We start from the raw sequence: 14432 nt of genomic DNA, 5'->3' as shown, positions 1-14432 counted from the left end.
GGTCAGGACTGGGTACAGTGGAGCAGTGTTTAAACCTGCATCTCATCCTGGGCAAGTATAGTATAGCTAGGTGTTGCCCACTGTACATTACTTTATGGACCTCTACACAGCTTTTGATTGTTTCAACCATACCAAGCTGTGCTTGCTTCTATTGGATCTTGGGGTAAATGTTCTGTTGGTCTTGGTTTTCTACACCCTTCATGTTAATTTGGCAGCCAGAGTCCTCTATGACCCTTTGGGGAAACTTACTGACCCTTTTGACCTCTTCCGCGTGGTCCACCAATGATACTTCCTTGCCCCGGTATTATTCATTCTCTATATTAACAATCTTATCCCCTGCCTAGCCAACACCTCTGATGATATTCTGGTGATGAGGATGAACTACATCCCAGCTTTGTTATATGCGGACAATGTGCTAATCATGGCCCGTACACCTAGCACTCTCCGCAAGCTAGTGGGTTCCTTCAGAACTTTTATGAACCAATTGGTCTTCGTAACCAATGTTAGCAAGTCACATACAATGGCCTGTGGCCCAGATGAAACCAACATCTCAAACGTACCCATTGGTTGTAACATCTTGACCAAGGTCAACAGCTTTCCTTACCTAAGAGTTTGTTTTGACTCATCAAGTACTTGGCATACTCAGATTAGAAACTCTTACCTTAAATTGTCCATATTTATTGGAGCCATTTAATCTGCAGCAGCTTCAAGATCACACAGCAATGCTGTCATTACTTACAATCTATCAGTATTTATCGGATCTAGTGCACTTTGCCCCTTTGATGCTCTAGGTATCACTAGTGACTTCTCAGGAAGCCGGCATCAACAGGGAGATTATTAAGGATTGCGTACCTTGAGTATGGGCTAGGATGTACGTTGTTACCACACGATGTATTACATCGCGGTACTTTACAACACGTCTTTTACAACGCAAGTCGTTACCACGACATGCGCTGTAGGGGTGCTGGATTTAGGAATAGTAAAATGTACTATTCCAACACCAGCCTACGTACAGTAGGGAAGGTGTTGGAATAGTAAATCTACTATTCCTTAGCCTAAAGCGCCCTCCAGCGCAAGTCGTGGTTACGACTTGCGTTGTAAAAGACGCATCGTAACTGCACTGCAGGGTAACATCCGCGTTGTAAAGGATGTTCCCCTGAGCTGAGGATAGCTTGGCTTGCCTACCTGAAGGGCTCATTTAGTGAGATTAGATTCCCAGAATTTTTTGGCATGCCTGAGTCCCTATCCAAGGAAGATAAACGGCTTGTCAAGCTTCGTTTTTTGGAGCTCAACCGGTCGGTGAGGCTCAGTGGGGAAGCGCTTAAGAGCTGCCTTAAGGACTCCATTTACATCAGGGGAAAAAAACAACATAGTGTTGTATTTAGATCTCCCTTTTACATGCAAGGAAAGGTCCCTCCTTGGCCGTTTTAGGGCTGACTCAGTTGGGTGCCTAATATGCTTCCTTCTGGTGCGTGCAGTAGCCTGCCTGTGAGATGACGTCTCTCCTCGGTCTTAATTACATTTTATATTTTTCTGTAAATATTTAAGTTTTTTTAAATTTACATTTAAAACTTTTTAAAGAATCTAGCATCCAGGCACTGCAGAGTATAGGGACTTCACTTGCAGTTCATAGATACTTCGGATGTGTGTTACAGAGTGTGTTCCTCCCTCAAAGCAGCAGTAAGAGCACGCAAAGCTTTAGAAGGATAACTCAACTGTAGCACATTCTATTTTTGCATTTTATATAAGTTATTCCTGCAGCATAGCGACTTATGGTAGTTCCTTTAAAAATGTTCATGCACAGGCTCACCACTAAACTCTGCTACATTTTATATATTTATTTATTTAAGAGACTTATAATTTGTGCAGCTACCCAGAGGGGTTTCTAGGTGCAGGATGGAAGCAGGTAACCGTGACCACAGCGGGCAGCTAGAAAAGCCAAGTCTTCAAGTTTTTACGTAAGGCATGTAAGGAGTTACAGTTCCTCAGAGAGGCCGGGAGAGAATTCCACAGCTTAGGACCAAGGTAAGAAAAAGAACGTCCCTTCATGCAGATAAGTCAAAACCTAGGGGTAGCAAACAGCGAGAGGCTGGACGATCCCAACAGGCGCATGGGCACATAGGGAGTCACCAGTCCTTGAATATATAAGGGAGCTAGGCCATGTCTGGCCCTGATCATATAGTACAGAGCCTTGAATTCGATGCGCTTAGCAATCTTAAGCCAGAGCAGTTTGTGAAGCAGGGGAGAAACTGAGGCATGCCTTGGTAGCCGAAAGAGTAACCGGCTGCTGCATTCTGAATGATGAATAGATGGTGAATTGAGGTCTTGTCTACGCCCAGGTACAGCACATTGCCGTAATCCAATCTAGATACAACCAGAGCCTAAATAACCATTCTCTGGGTGATAAGGGTATTAGCCAAAGGATTTTTTCAGCCACTTGAGAACAGAAAAACAGGTAGCAGTAACCTTATATTCTTGACCTTAGTTGTTGGGGTGGGGTGGATAACAGCCCAAGTGAGTCCGGCCAGTGGCTGGGTCCCTAGAGCCAAAAAGGAGACCTTGGTTTTATCACCGTTAAGCTTCAGCACGTTTTCTTTCATCCAAAAGGAGATATTCCTCAGGCCCAATTGGAATAATGAGATATGTTGATGTTGGGCGGCTGATAACAAAAAGATGATCTGAGTGTCATCAGCATATGAACAGAGGGTAATCCCATACTTCTCAATTACATATGCTAACGTATGAACATAAACGTTAAAGAGCATCGGGCTCAAAATGAATTCCTGAGGAACACCAGAGGCCAGATCTCATGTCTTAGAACTTAAATTGGCCGAAGAGACCTGGAAGGTGTGATCCTTTAGAAAGGAGATCACCCACTTCAATGCCAAGCCTTCAATGCCCAATGACTCAAGCCTGCCTGTCAGAATAGAATGAGACACTGTGTCAAACGCCGCACTTCGGTCAAGCAGAATGAGAGCAGCCATGCCACCAGAGTCAAGATGTTGTTTTAAGACATTCAGTAAACCCAAGAAGAGCAGATTTGGTGCTGAGCGCAGCCCTGAAACCGGACTGCGAAGGATGGAGAAGCTGATGAGTCTCAACAAATGTGGAGAGTTGAGTGTTAACATGCTTTTCCAAGATTTTGGAAAAGACAGGAAGGGAAATAGGATGGGCTCTTGACCAGCAGGAAGGGTCCAGATACATAGCGGACCCACAGAGTTTTGTTTAACAGTATTGTTTTGCAGTTGTTGGAATATGCTGCTTTATTATATTTTGTTGTTAGTCCATCTTACTCACCAGGCACTTTCAGAACTATTTAGCAGGAAGTTTTTCATGTATATTTTGTATGCACTGTATTATCCCTGTAGGAACGCTATTCTGCAGTTTTAAGTATGATGTATTTTGCAACTGTACTTTTATGATTTTATTTCAAATTAAATAAAGGTTTTCTGAATTGAATTGAGAGACAGAGGAATGGGAAGAAGTCTTAGAGAGAGAAGAGAGGCAGAGAAGATAGGAAGAGAGTGAAGGAGAGCGAGAAAGTACAGAAGAGAAGGTGAGAAAGAGAGACACGGGTTAAGGTTGAAAATGATAGAGAGGGGAAGGGAGACCTAAAAAGAGATAATAAAGAGTGAGAGAGAGAGACAAGGAGAGAGAAGGAGAGCATGGCCGGATAGAAAATAGGCCTGCTCACCAAATTAAAAGTGCCACCCATCAATGACTTGGATAGCTAAAAAAGTGGCCCACTACTGCAAATATGGCAGTTTTGAACTTGTACAGACAGCTGTATAGAAATGTTTTGTAATGTATGGGAGACTGCGTGCATGTGTGCTTGCTGCAGGCAATGTTTTTGGTAATGTCAGGGAAAGCAGCAGTAAAAACCAGGAGGCATATTTACTAATCTTTCACAAAACACATGGCACAAGTAAAGTTGCAGCACTGCGTTGCATGAAAGGGAGAGAACAGAAATGCTCCATATCGACAAAGATATGGAGTATTTCTGCTCTCTCCTTGAGCAGGTGCACCATGGTGCAAGAATGCTGCCGTTACAGACTACATTGTTCTTGTGCAAGAAGAGATATCCACCTGCACAAAATCAAGCCTTAGAGGCCTTTTCCTCTTTCTATGTGTGCTGCAGAAAGCAGCACATGTGGAAAGAGTGAATTACGAGAAAAAATAAAGATATTTTTCCTCGTTTCACCTCACTTGTGAAGGCGTAGCATTTTGACGAATTCCCTCGTTTACGCTCATGTAAATCTGGTATTGTGCCAAAATCCATGGGTGGATGCATGGCAATGCCCAAGCTTCACCCATGGAACACCTCAGAAGTTGAAATGTAACATAGCGCAGGGCAAGCAGATGCCTTGTGTTACATATCTTTACAAAGCCATGCAAATCAGGTCATGCGTGGCTTTGTAAATATTACTGAAGGATTTGTATTTCCTTGCATCACCTTGCGTGATGCAAGGGCAATGCAAAGGCTTCATAAATATGGACCTAGATCGCTAGACCATTAAACGGCCCATGCGCTGACCAACCCATCTGGCACTTCTGGAATGCTCTCTAGGAGAGAGATCAGGACAGAGCAGGAGATGGAGAGGCAGCAGAAAGAGAGTGAGATAAAGAGAGCAAGAGAAAGAGAGGAGAGAAAGGGAGCGTGAGTATGAGAATGTATGTGAGAGCAACAATGAGAGAAAGTGAGCGAACTACGGAGACGCGGGAGGGTGTTTGCAAAAGTGAAATGTGAACATGTGCAAAGAGATACAAAATGTGAGGTGTACAGAAATGACGAGGGGGGGCTGCAAGCTGGCTAGAGGCTACGAAAGGAGGGGAAGAGATGGCCAAGTGCAGAAGATCAGTGAGGCCAATTCCATCTGAAGTGACAGTACAAATGAAACATATTTCAAGGCCTGCTCTCACATTCATGTAGTCGAAATGAGCAGGCATTAATAATTGAAGCTGCTCTCTTGGGCCGGGGGCTGCTCTGCAGCTGTCGCAGCCCTTGTACATGGGCGCTTCTATCTTCACATGACTGAGCTGACATCCTTTTATCAGGACCCCTGAAATTTATTTTCATCAAATTCCATCTTCTTCTGTGTAAGGCTGAGATATTTTTGTGATGGGCTCAGTCCAGAGATGAACTTCACAGAGTCCGGGGCCAGGGCTTCTCATCTCTCTGATGAGTCTCCAGTTAGTCTGTACTCCACCCCATTCCTCTCTTTTCAGCATAACAAGCTTTGAGTCTCATTATCTCACTCCTGCCGGGCTTTGTTCATCCCAGCTTTCTCCTTTTGTCACAGTTTTCAAATTGTATTTTTCTAGTCCTCCTTTTTATGGCCTGCTTGACAGCGCAGCTGTCACCAGACAATTATTTGATCATCAAAGGAAAGGGGGATTGGCTCCACTCACATGTTGGGAGCTAGGAGTACATGTTTTGATTGGCCAGAAGTTGTGTGCTTCCACAAAAAGTACTTACCCTCTACAAAACTTTGATCATTTTGTTTATGTATCCAGCTGCCTGAGGTTGAACTTTTAGGGGCACACACATGACATTGTAGTGCTATTAACGTATCTTAGATAACTCGGCAATTCATGTTGTTTTTCTCTGTCAACAGCACAGATGGGCAGAGGGCAGTCAATAACCTACATGGATGTTTAGGTCTGGCTTGACAGTGCAACTTTCACCATATTATTTAACCTACACCAATATTATTATTCTACAGCTCTTTGCTTCCACACATATACACATCCACTCCCATGCTATTTACGTATAATACTTCACATTCCCATACAACATTCCTTTAAAGCCAGACTTATTGGCATTGCAAATGCTTGTTTTTCATTTTCTCCCTTTTTCACTCCTGTTCTGGCTCAAAGTTCCAAAATGAATATTGGTGGAAACAACCTGCACAATTTAAGAGCATGCTAAATTTAAAAAATCAAAACCGGGACATGTATTCTTATTATTTTTTGGGCATTTTATATGGCGCAGACTGGTGCTCTACATGAGCACCAGATTACTTTATACATGGTCAATTTATTTTTTACAAGGCACGGGGAGATTAAGGGGCAGATTTACGTTAACTGGCGCATCCCCAGGGATGCGCCAGTTAATGTGCGCCACAGTGCGCCACAGCTCCGCCAGCCATGGTGCGCCGCATTTACAATGCGGCGCACCATGGTGCAAGGCAGGGAAGATGCGTGACGCATCTTTCGGCGTACGGCGGCACATTGCTGGAGTTATGTCGCAGGTGCGACATGACTCCTGCAATGCACAGCGGCCACCCCTACATTGCATGGTGCATCACCCTTACGCCTGCTTCAAGCAGGCGTAAGGAATTGTCATAGAAAGTGACTCAGTGAAATCTTGTAGATTTCACTGAGTCACTTTCCAGGGGTGTTCCTGCGACGGAACGCCCCCCTCTGCACCGGATCGCCTACATGAAACCTGACGCAGGTTTCATTTGGCGCAGGGCCTTACACCGTGACGCATCTCCATAGATGCGTCATGTTGTAAATGCCTCGTAGGGATGCGCCACGTTTACGCCGCCTTGCGTGACGCAACAGCGGTGTAAACGTGGCGCAAGGGCCTCATAAATCTGCCCCTAAGTGATTTGCCCATTATCACAGGATGAGGAGCTGATGCCAAATTCAAACCTGGTTCTCCAGTTCCAAAGTTGGCAGCTCTGGCTGTTATGCCACATTTTGCATCAAACCAAGGAGCAGAGAATGATTTAACTGTCAAAGTTCATCAACAACACAGGCAATGAGATGCTAGGGGTATTTAAATTCAACTTCTACATACAGTATAATCTGTGTCAACTGAATGTCTTTTTGCCAGGGGCTGGCAACAAATTCTGTACTGGAACTCATGAAAACTTGCCCCTCTCTGTACTCAGGCGAACCTCTCTGAAAACCAGGATGTGCTAAAATCACTGAAATTTGACAGAACAAATGATGAAAAACAGGGACTATTCTGGTATATTCTGGATGCCTAGTCACATCAAATATAAGCACTACATGAATCACGCTATACAACAAATGGCCAAAAACAAACGCTGTGTGGGAGGTGGTCACGCAGAAGCAAAACATAAAAATATACCAGAGCAGAAGAATTACGATTAGATTGTGAATATTTTTAGCTGATTGTAAAAAACTGGACTCTTTGCAGCGGTGACTGAACATAAGTCTTGGTATCAACAGTAACAAGGGGTCAAGACTCACTGCTGATCAGCCAACAGGCATCTCCTCAGAAGACTGAACTACACTTGAGCTCCTAAGACCACATGTCCTTCTCACCTCCCCTCTCACAATCCAAAACCTTCTCACTTAAACTATTCCATACATAAAATACTCCCCATCTTATCTTCAGGGATGCTCCTCATCTCACTAGGAATACTCCTCACCTTCTTGCTTGCCATGTTCCTTGACTTCTCAAATAGAAAACTCTTCACCTCTCACCTCACTGTCTCACCTGGAATGCTTCTCATCTTCTTACACAGAACATTCTTAACCTTCGCACCTAGAATACTCCTTATCTTCTCATTAAGACATCTTATTTTCTTCTCACTCAGAATACTTCTCCCCTTTTCACAATGAATACTCCTCATGTCTAACCTGAAATGAATCTTACTTTCTCACATGGAATACTCTTTGCCTCTTCACACCTAGAATACACCTCACCTTCTTACATAGAACAATCCTCAGCTAGAATACTCCTTATCTTCTTTAAGCCTGGGCAAAGCACTTCCCTAAGCTCGCGTAGTTTGCGAAGTTTGTGCTACTTCGCACTACACGAATTACATGTAGCACAGTGCAAACACGCGTAGCGTAGTGCCGAGGTCATTTTTTGCTTGCTCGCAGTCCTCAACGTCAAGTTGGGGACCGCGAGCAAGCAAAATTACATCCCGGCGAGACTTTTTCCTCGTACGCGATCAGCAACATCAAGTTGCCGATCGCGAGCGTGGAAAATAAACCTCCTGGCGAGCTTCTCAACGCGGGGAGGTCAGGTTTCTCACTGCGAGTGTTCGCGTATGCTCTCGACCGCTCGCAATGAGAAACTACCAGTCCGTGCTGAGAAAGCTGCCGCTCGAGTAGAAATCTACTCGAGCTACAGAAAACCACCACTTGTACTGTGCAAGATGCAGTTTGCACTGATTGCACAGTGGGGACAAGCATCCGGCACTGTGCAATCAGTGCGAACAGCATTTTGCACAGTGCACTATGCAGTTAGCGTAGCTCGCGTAGTGTGAAGTGCACTTCGCGTAGCTAAGCGTAGCGCTACTTCGCAAACTACGCCCCGGGTTAATCTTCTTCCTTATAATACTTTTTTATTTTCTTACCTGGAATACACCACAGCTTCTCACCTAGAATCATTTTCCTGTACAGAATACTATTCACTTTTCTCATCTAGAACGTCCATCACCTACTTGCCTGGAATACATCACCTAAAATGCTTCTCATCTTCTCACCACCTAAAGTACTCATCAAATTCTGTCCTAAAATACTCCTCAGCTTTTTAACTGGAATATGCAATCTTCTTGAGCGCACTACTCACACCTGCAATCTAATTATGAGTCAAGCAGAGCAGTATCCCAGGGCGGATAGCACTACTCCTGATCACGACTGGCCTGGTGTTCCCCCACTCGTTTTTCATGGGTAACGGAACAATGGTCCTGATTTTACTGGCCCGTAATTGCAACTGGTAAACTTGGCTGAGACTTTGGCTGCAACACGAGCCAAGTCTTGTCTGTTGCTTCGCAGTGATTTATTTTTCTATGTAAAAGGAAAGACCTCCACAGAAATAATCTTCCCTATTCTTCCCCTACCATACCTAGCAGAGCTAATCTTCCCCTTTCCTCCCCTACCATATCTCGCCCCCTCCCTACATACTGTCCCGCCTCCACCCAACACAGAAGCCCCTACACACATTTACAACCTGCTTAGCAAATGCAGTGTGAGTGCAGTGTGAGCGATTGCTTGTGCTGCTCTTCTGTTGGATTTAGTGCTATTTCTTAGTGCAAAATGCATCCTCACGTCAATTTTGGGAATAAATTGGGGTAAAATCTTACCCCAAGTCCACATTTAGCGACCGTGAGTGGCTTCTCACACCCGCTATTTACGTTCTGTTTCATTTAGCATAATTTCTTAGCACAAAATGTATCCTCACATTCATTTTGAATGCAAAGGAGTATTTTTCCACTAAGAAAACAGTGCTAAATGCAGAATTACTCTTCCTGCATAATTTTGCATAATCTCGCATAATTGTTAGGTAATTCAGCATGATTACTCTACAAGGAATTATCTGAGTTATGCCCACCCCTATAAAATATCGAAAGGTAAATGCATATAGGGAAGTACAGACTTACTATTTCTAACTCCACATTTAGGCTGCCTTTCCGCCTACATTGAGGAGAATCATCTTCTGGCCTCCCACCAGGCGGGTTTTCGTCCTGGCCACTCCACTGAGGGAGTGGTCCTCGCGGTCCTGGATGAACTTAAGGGCAAGGCCGATAGCAACCTCCCCCAGGCCTTGGTCCTCTTGGACCTGTCCGCTGCGTTTGACACGGTCGATCATGCCATCCTTCTCGACCGTGTCAGCGCAACGGGCATCCAAGGCACCGCCTTCTCCTGGATCGCGTCCTTCCTCCAAGGCAGATCACAGGCAGTTCACCTTTCTGATTTTTCTGCTCCCCCACTCCCGGTCACCTGTGGGGTCCCTCAAGGTTCTTCCCTTTCCCCTCTTCTCTTCAATCTTTACATCCGCCCCCTCATCTCCTCTCTTCTCGAGCTGGGGGTCTCTGTGTATAATTACGCAGACGACCTCCAGCTCGTCTTCGATCTCTCTTCCCCAGCTGACTCTCTTCCTAAGTTCTGTTCTACCCTTGTTTTCATCTCTCAGTGGATGAGCTTCAACCATTTGAAGCTCAATCCCCGTAAAACAGAGCTCGTCCTTACCGGCGGCTCGTCTAATCCCTGGTCCTCTGCTCACTGGCCCCTTTCTTTTGGTCCTCCCCCCTCTCCTGTCTCCTCAGTCCGGACTTTGGGCATCAAGATCAGCAATGATCTTTCCTTCCACGCCCAAATCAGTTCCGTTGTGTCTTCTTGTTTTTCCTCCCTCCGCCTTATTCGCAAGATCTCCCGTTTTTTTTCTGTTGATGCCCTTAAAACCATTATCACGGCCCTCATTACATCCCGCCTGGATTATGGCAACGGCCTGTACGTAGGCATCCCCGCCTACGAAACTCGCCGTCTCCAGGCCATCCAAAACCAGGCGGCCCGCCTTATCCTTCGTCTTCCCAAATCCTCCCACATCACCCCGGCCCTCAAATCCCTCCATTGGCTCCCGGTTCTCTTCAGGTCCCGGTTTAAATTAGCCTGTCTGGCTTTCCGGGCGCACGCTCGTTCTGCCCCGCTTTTCATTAACTCTCTAATCTCCTCCCACGCTCCCAGTCGATCTCTCCGCTCTTCTTCTCTTTCTCTCCTTCATGTCCCCCGCTTTCGCAAATCCCGAACCGGGGGCACCCGATTTTCTGTATTGGCCCCCCAGATTTGGAACAATCTCCCTCTCTCCATCCGCTCTATCCCCATTTTTTCTCACTTTCGCAAAGCCCTTAAAACTTTTCTTTTTCTTCAGGCATTTCCCCGCTAACCTCTCATGGGACCCTCTGTAGATACTGTTGTGCTCCTCAGCGCCAGGAAGCCGCTTGGCCGCAGTGCGCTTTAGAAATTTCTTTTTCATTTCATTTCATTTCATTTCATTTCATTTCATTTGAAGATATAATCGCTGAGGTTCATATGCAGCGCTAGGAACAGAAAACCTATACTTATTTACCTGTCGATATTTCAGTTTCAATATTTTGTCCTCTGTATTCTGTGCCATTGATATTTTGGTTTTGATATTCAAGGTACATGCCTACCTGATGCACTAATGGTAGCTATATTTTGGGATTCTCCAAAGTCTTAACACTGAAAAGAACGCACCACCGAGCAATACCCCATTCCAGAAACCCACAGCTGCTCCAGTGTTGCACAAACCCCACTACAACACACACTCTCTCTTTAGGTGATGTTCTATGATATAGGAAATTATTTCCAATGGTTTGTCTCAACAACAAGGGAGTGCTGAGTGTTGTGTCCTCTAAGTGACGACACGCACAGAGAGGCCTGGAGAAGATGTTTTCATGAGGAGGGATTGAGGTAGTGTTTGGCCGAACAAACCATGAGTACATTTCGATTTACCTGTACAGCTTCATGAATTTTGAAAAGGGGTTTGTAGCACATGCATTACAAATCACAAAACATACAATCTAGAAATAAATAAAAGGGTTGCTAGACGAATGGTCTTTTTAAGGGGTATAATTCATTCAGCTGTTCTCCTGGACCCAATTTAATTTTGGACAAGTGAGTCTACCGTGCTCACCAGTCAGGGCGGCTTTGGTGGTGGGCCCAGCGTTCTTTGGTACCCTGAGCTCATGGTACTGCTCCCCGGCCAGCGTGCTGTAGACCACCTTGTAGCCGCGCACCTCCGTCTCGCTGTTGTCCCACTCCAACTCCAGGCTGGACGACCCCCTCGCGCCCACACGCAGGTTCTTCGGGGCATCGATCTCTGGTGGAAAACACAACAAAGTGAGCAGAGGAACATGGTAAGAGATCCATACTCTCCCTAGCGAGCAGGGGAACATGGTAGGAGATCCATACTCTCCCTAGCACTGTGGGAGCAGACATTGGCCAACACGCTATTTCATGACTAGGAACACTTAAGCAGGCTGGTGGTTGCATGAACCGCCGCACACCTCAAAAACTTTGATGTTGGTTTCTTTCAATTGAGCCATTACTTGATTTGAACCAATGGTTGCCGGTGGTGCCACAAGCACTCCTTTTTGGGGCCCAGCAGTTAGCTTTTACTCACCAGACTTTGAACCAGATAACGAGAGAGAAAAACACAAAAGGAGAAAATGAAGGTGACGAGAAAGACACAAAAACTGTAAAAGGGAGAAAGCAGGGAAGAAAAATGAATCCACCTAAATGAAATGAAGGGGAAGGGAGTGTAGTCAAGGCTATTAGCCTTGTGAGGTGCAAGGTATTCTGCACATTGATCTATGAAAGCACTGACCGCAGGCTTCTGAGAAGAACTTTAAAAAGTTTGGGCACCGGCTCTTATTATTTTACAAATGAAGCACTGGGCCCGCAAAGCTTTACATTAGGTTTCTGGATTCAGGGTCTGATTCCGAGCGCTGGTTTCAACACACCCGTTTTCCCTGCTAGTTCCTTCCTAGCTCCAAATGTAATTTGAACATTTACTGAAGCACTATGCTGTTTGCAACTTCCGAAGGACTAGCTTATATTCCTCTCGTGAGCTCGAGATGGAGCAAAACATATATTACAAGTTACCCTGAATCTGTATGTGAGGAAATGTAAGCCACGTGAATAACTGCAATGCCTGTAAAGCTGGGGGGCTTGAGATCTTGGGGTTATTGAAACCCGCAATTGTGATGTAAAAGATGGACTGACATGTAAAAGTGCAGGTTGCACAAAGAAATGGAAGACCAGAAAGAGAAAAGAGAAAAGGGGATACTAAAGACTACCTGAATAAAACATTGTGATGAAATTATGATGTAACAGATGCACTAAAAAATAAAACTACGAGGTATAAAAAGCAATGAAAGATTAGAAAAAAAGGCTGCTAAAGAAAGGGTACATACATAAAACACTGTGTAGGCAACTGTGCTGTAAACAGATGGACTAAAATATAAAACTGAAAGTTGCATAAAGAAATGAAGGTACAGAAAGAGAAAAAAAGGGCTACTAAAGAAAGGGTACAAACATAAAACTCTGTAATGCGACTGTGCTGTAACAGATGGACTGAAATATAAAACTGCAAGTTGCACAGAGAAATGGAAGACTAGAAAGAGAAAAAGAGCTACGAAAGACAAAGTGCATACATACAACATTGTGATGTTTTTATTTTTGAGCGCCACAACTCCGGTTTTTCGGTTTTAGGGAGAATATGTGGCGTGTCTGTTACTTTATGCATCAAAGTGACATCTGACTATATTTAGATTTTAGAATGAATTTATTAATATGTTTCTGGCTCTTCCTGTTGAGGCTGTCTAGTTCCATTCCCTCACCTCCCACATGCACCTTGTTATCAGTACCTTTGAGGAAGCCATACATGTACAGGCGTACTTGATATCATTTTGTAAAGATGTTGCTGTAACTTTGTTACCAAACAATTCTAACTGCATGGTGAGTACACACATAAGATGCACTAGCCAATGTGACTTGGCAAGACAAACTCAGCATTCCGTACAGTGGACAGCTGTACGGTCCTAAAATAACTCCTGAGGTAACTCCTTATCTTGGGATATCTGCAGGTTTGCAGATACTCACTGGCCTGGGAACGCCCCCCCTCCCCCCCTTTTTAGCTTCAACGGGATTGCAAGCAAATTTGCTTAGTAATAATATCATTTGAAGGCGGGGTTACTTTAAGCCAAATACTAACACCCCTCAGATAGCTCAACAACCACAGGCATGTTTCATCCTCTTTTCACATCATCAGTGTGATATAGTGGCTATATTCTGGGAGGGAGCAAGATGAAGACTTAAATACCCTCCATTATGTGGCTGTAGATAAAAAAAAGAGAGAGAAATGGGAAAAAGACAGCTCCTGTAATGTGCAGCAGAAAAGAAACATTCCCCCATTATAAACCATGGCTGACAGAACCCCGGCAGCCATGTAGTGAGGGGTTTTTCTTCTGAGAGATGTGTAGTGCAATAATTAATCTGCAGAATTCCATGACCTACGGTGAACTTATCTTTAAAAAATGGGAATGCCTACAGGTAATTCAATTTGCAGTTATGCATTATACCAAAAAAGATCATTTATTTTCCCCTCTAGCTTTTATGAATAGACCTGTATAACACAAAGCTGTTTATATCCATGGTACTTGTGTCAGAACAATAAACAGATAAACACTTCTACACAATCTGTTTTTTCTGGACCACTGGGGCATCGGACATTATTCCTTTCTTGCAAAAATGTATGTCTTTTTTTTTAAACAACTTTGTATTTTCCCGTTCTAGGTCTGCAGCGACACCACTGCTACCATTGGGGCAGCAGGCGCAGTGGCACCGGGGCCCATACCCATGAGGGGGCTCATTGTATCATGAGAAGCAGTGGGTGAATGAGTGCTCGGTGACTGCATGGCTGAAGGCAGCACTCTGATAATATATAACTCCCTTCTGTTGAATGGTACATCCTTGCTCTAGAATAGGGTTCTCCAAAGTCGGTTCTGGAGGGCCGGATCCATGCCAGATTTTGAGTATATCCCCATTTAGATAAATGCAGTTATCTTAAAAATCTGGCATGGATCCAGCCCTCCAGGACTGACTTTGGAGAACCCTGCATATAGAGATCCTTTAAGGGCATG

At 44.6% G+C, this 14432-nt stretch overlaps 1 protein-coding gene across 2 annotated transcripts in view; it reads right to left on the bottom strand.

Moving 5' to 3' along the window:
* The window catches only part of TNR (tenascin R), a 761475-nt gene that overhangs the window by 152585 nt on the left and 594458 nt on the right, over nt 1-14432 (bottom strand). For both annotated transcript variants that reach the window (XM_086956605.1, XM_086956613.1), the window contains exon 9: nt 11423-11608. In XM_086956605.1, the coding sequence (XP_086812731.1) occupies nt 11423-11608 (186 nt within the window). The remainder of the gene's footprint in view (nt 1-11422; nt 11609-14432) is intronic.

Source organism: Lissotriton vulgaris, chromosome 1_1 (genome assembly GCF_964263255.1).
Source record: "Lissotriton vulgaris chromosome 1_1, aLisVul1.2, whole genome shotgun sequence".
Classification (NCBI taxonomy): Eukaryota; Metazoa; Chordata; class Amphibia; order Caudata; family Salamandridae; genus Lissotriton; species Lissotriton vulgaris.
Note: the sequence above shows the minus strand (reverse complement) of the source record. Positions and strands in the feature narration are given on the sequence as shown.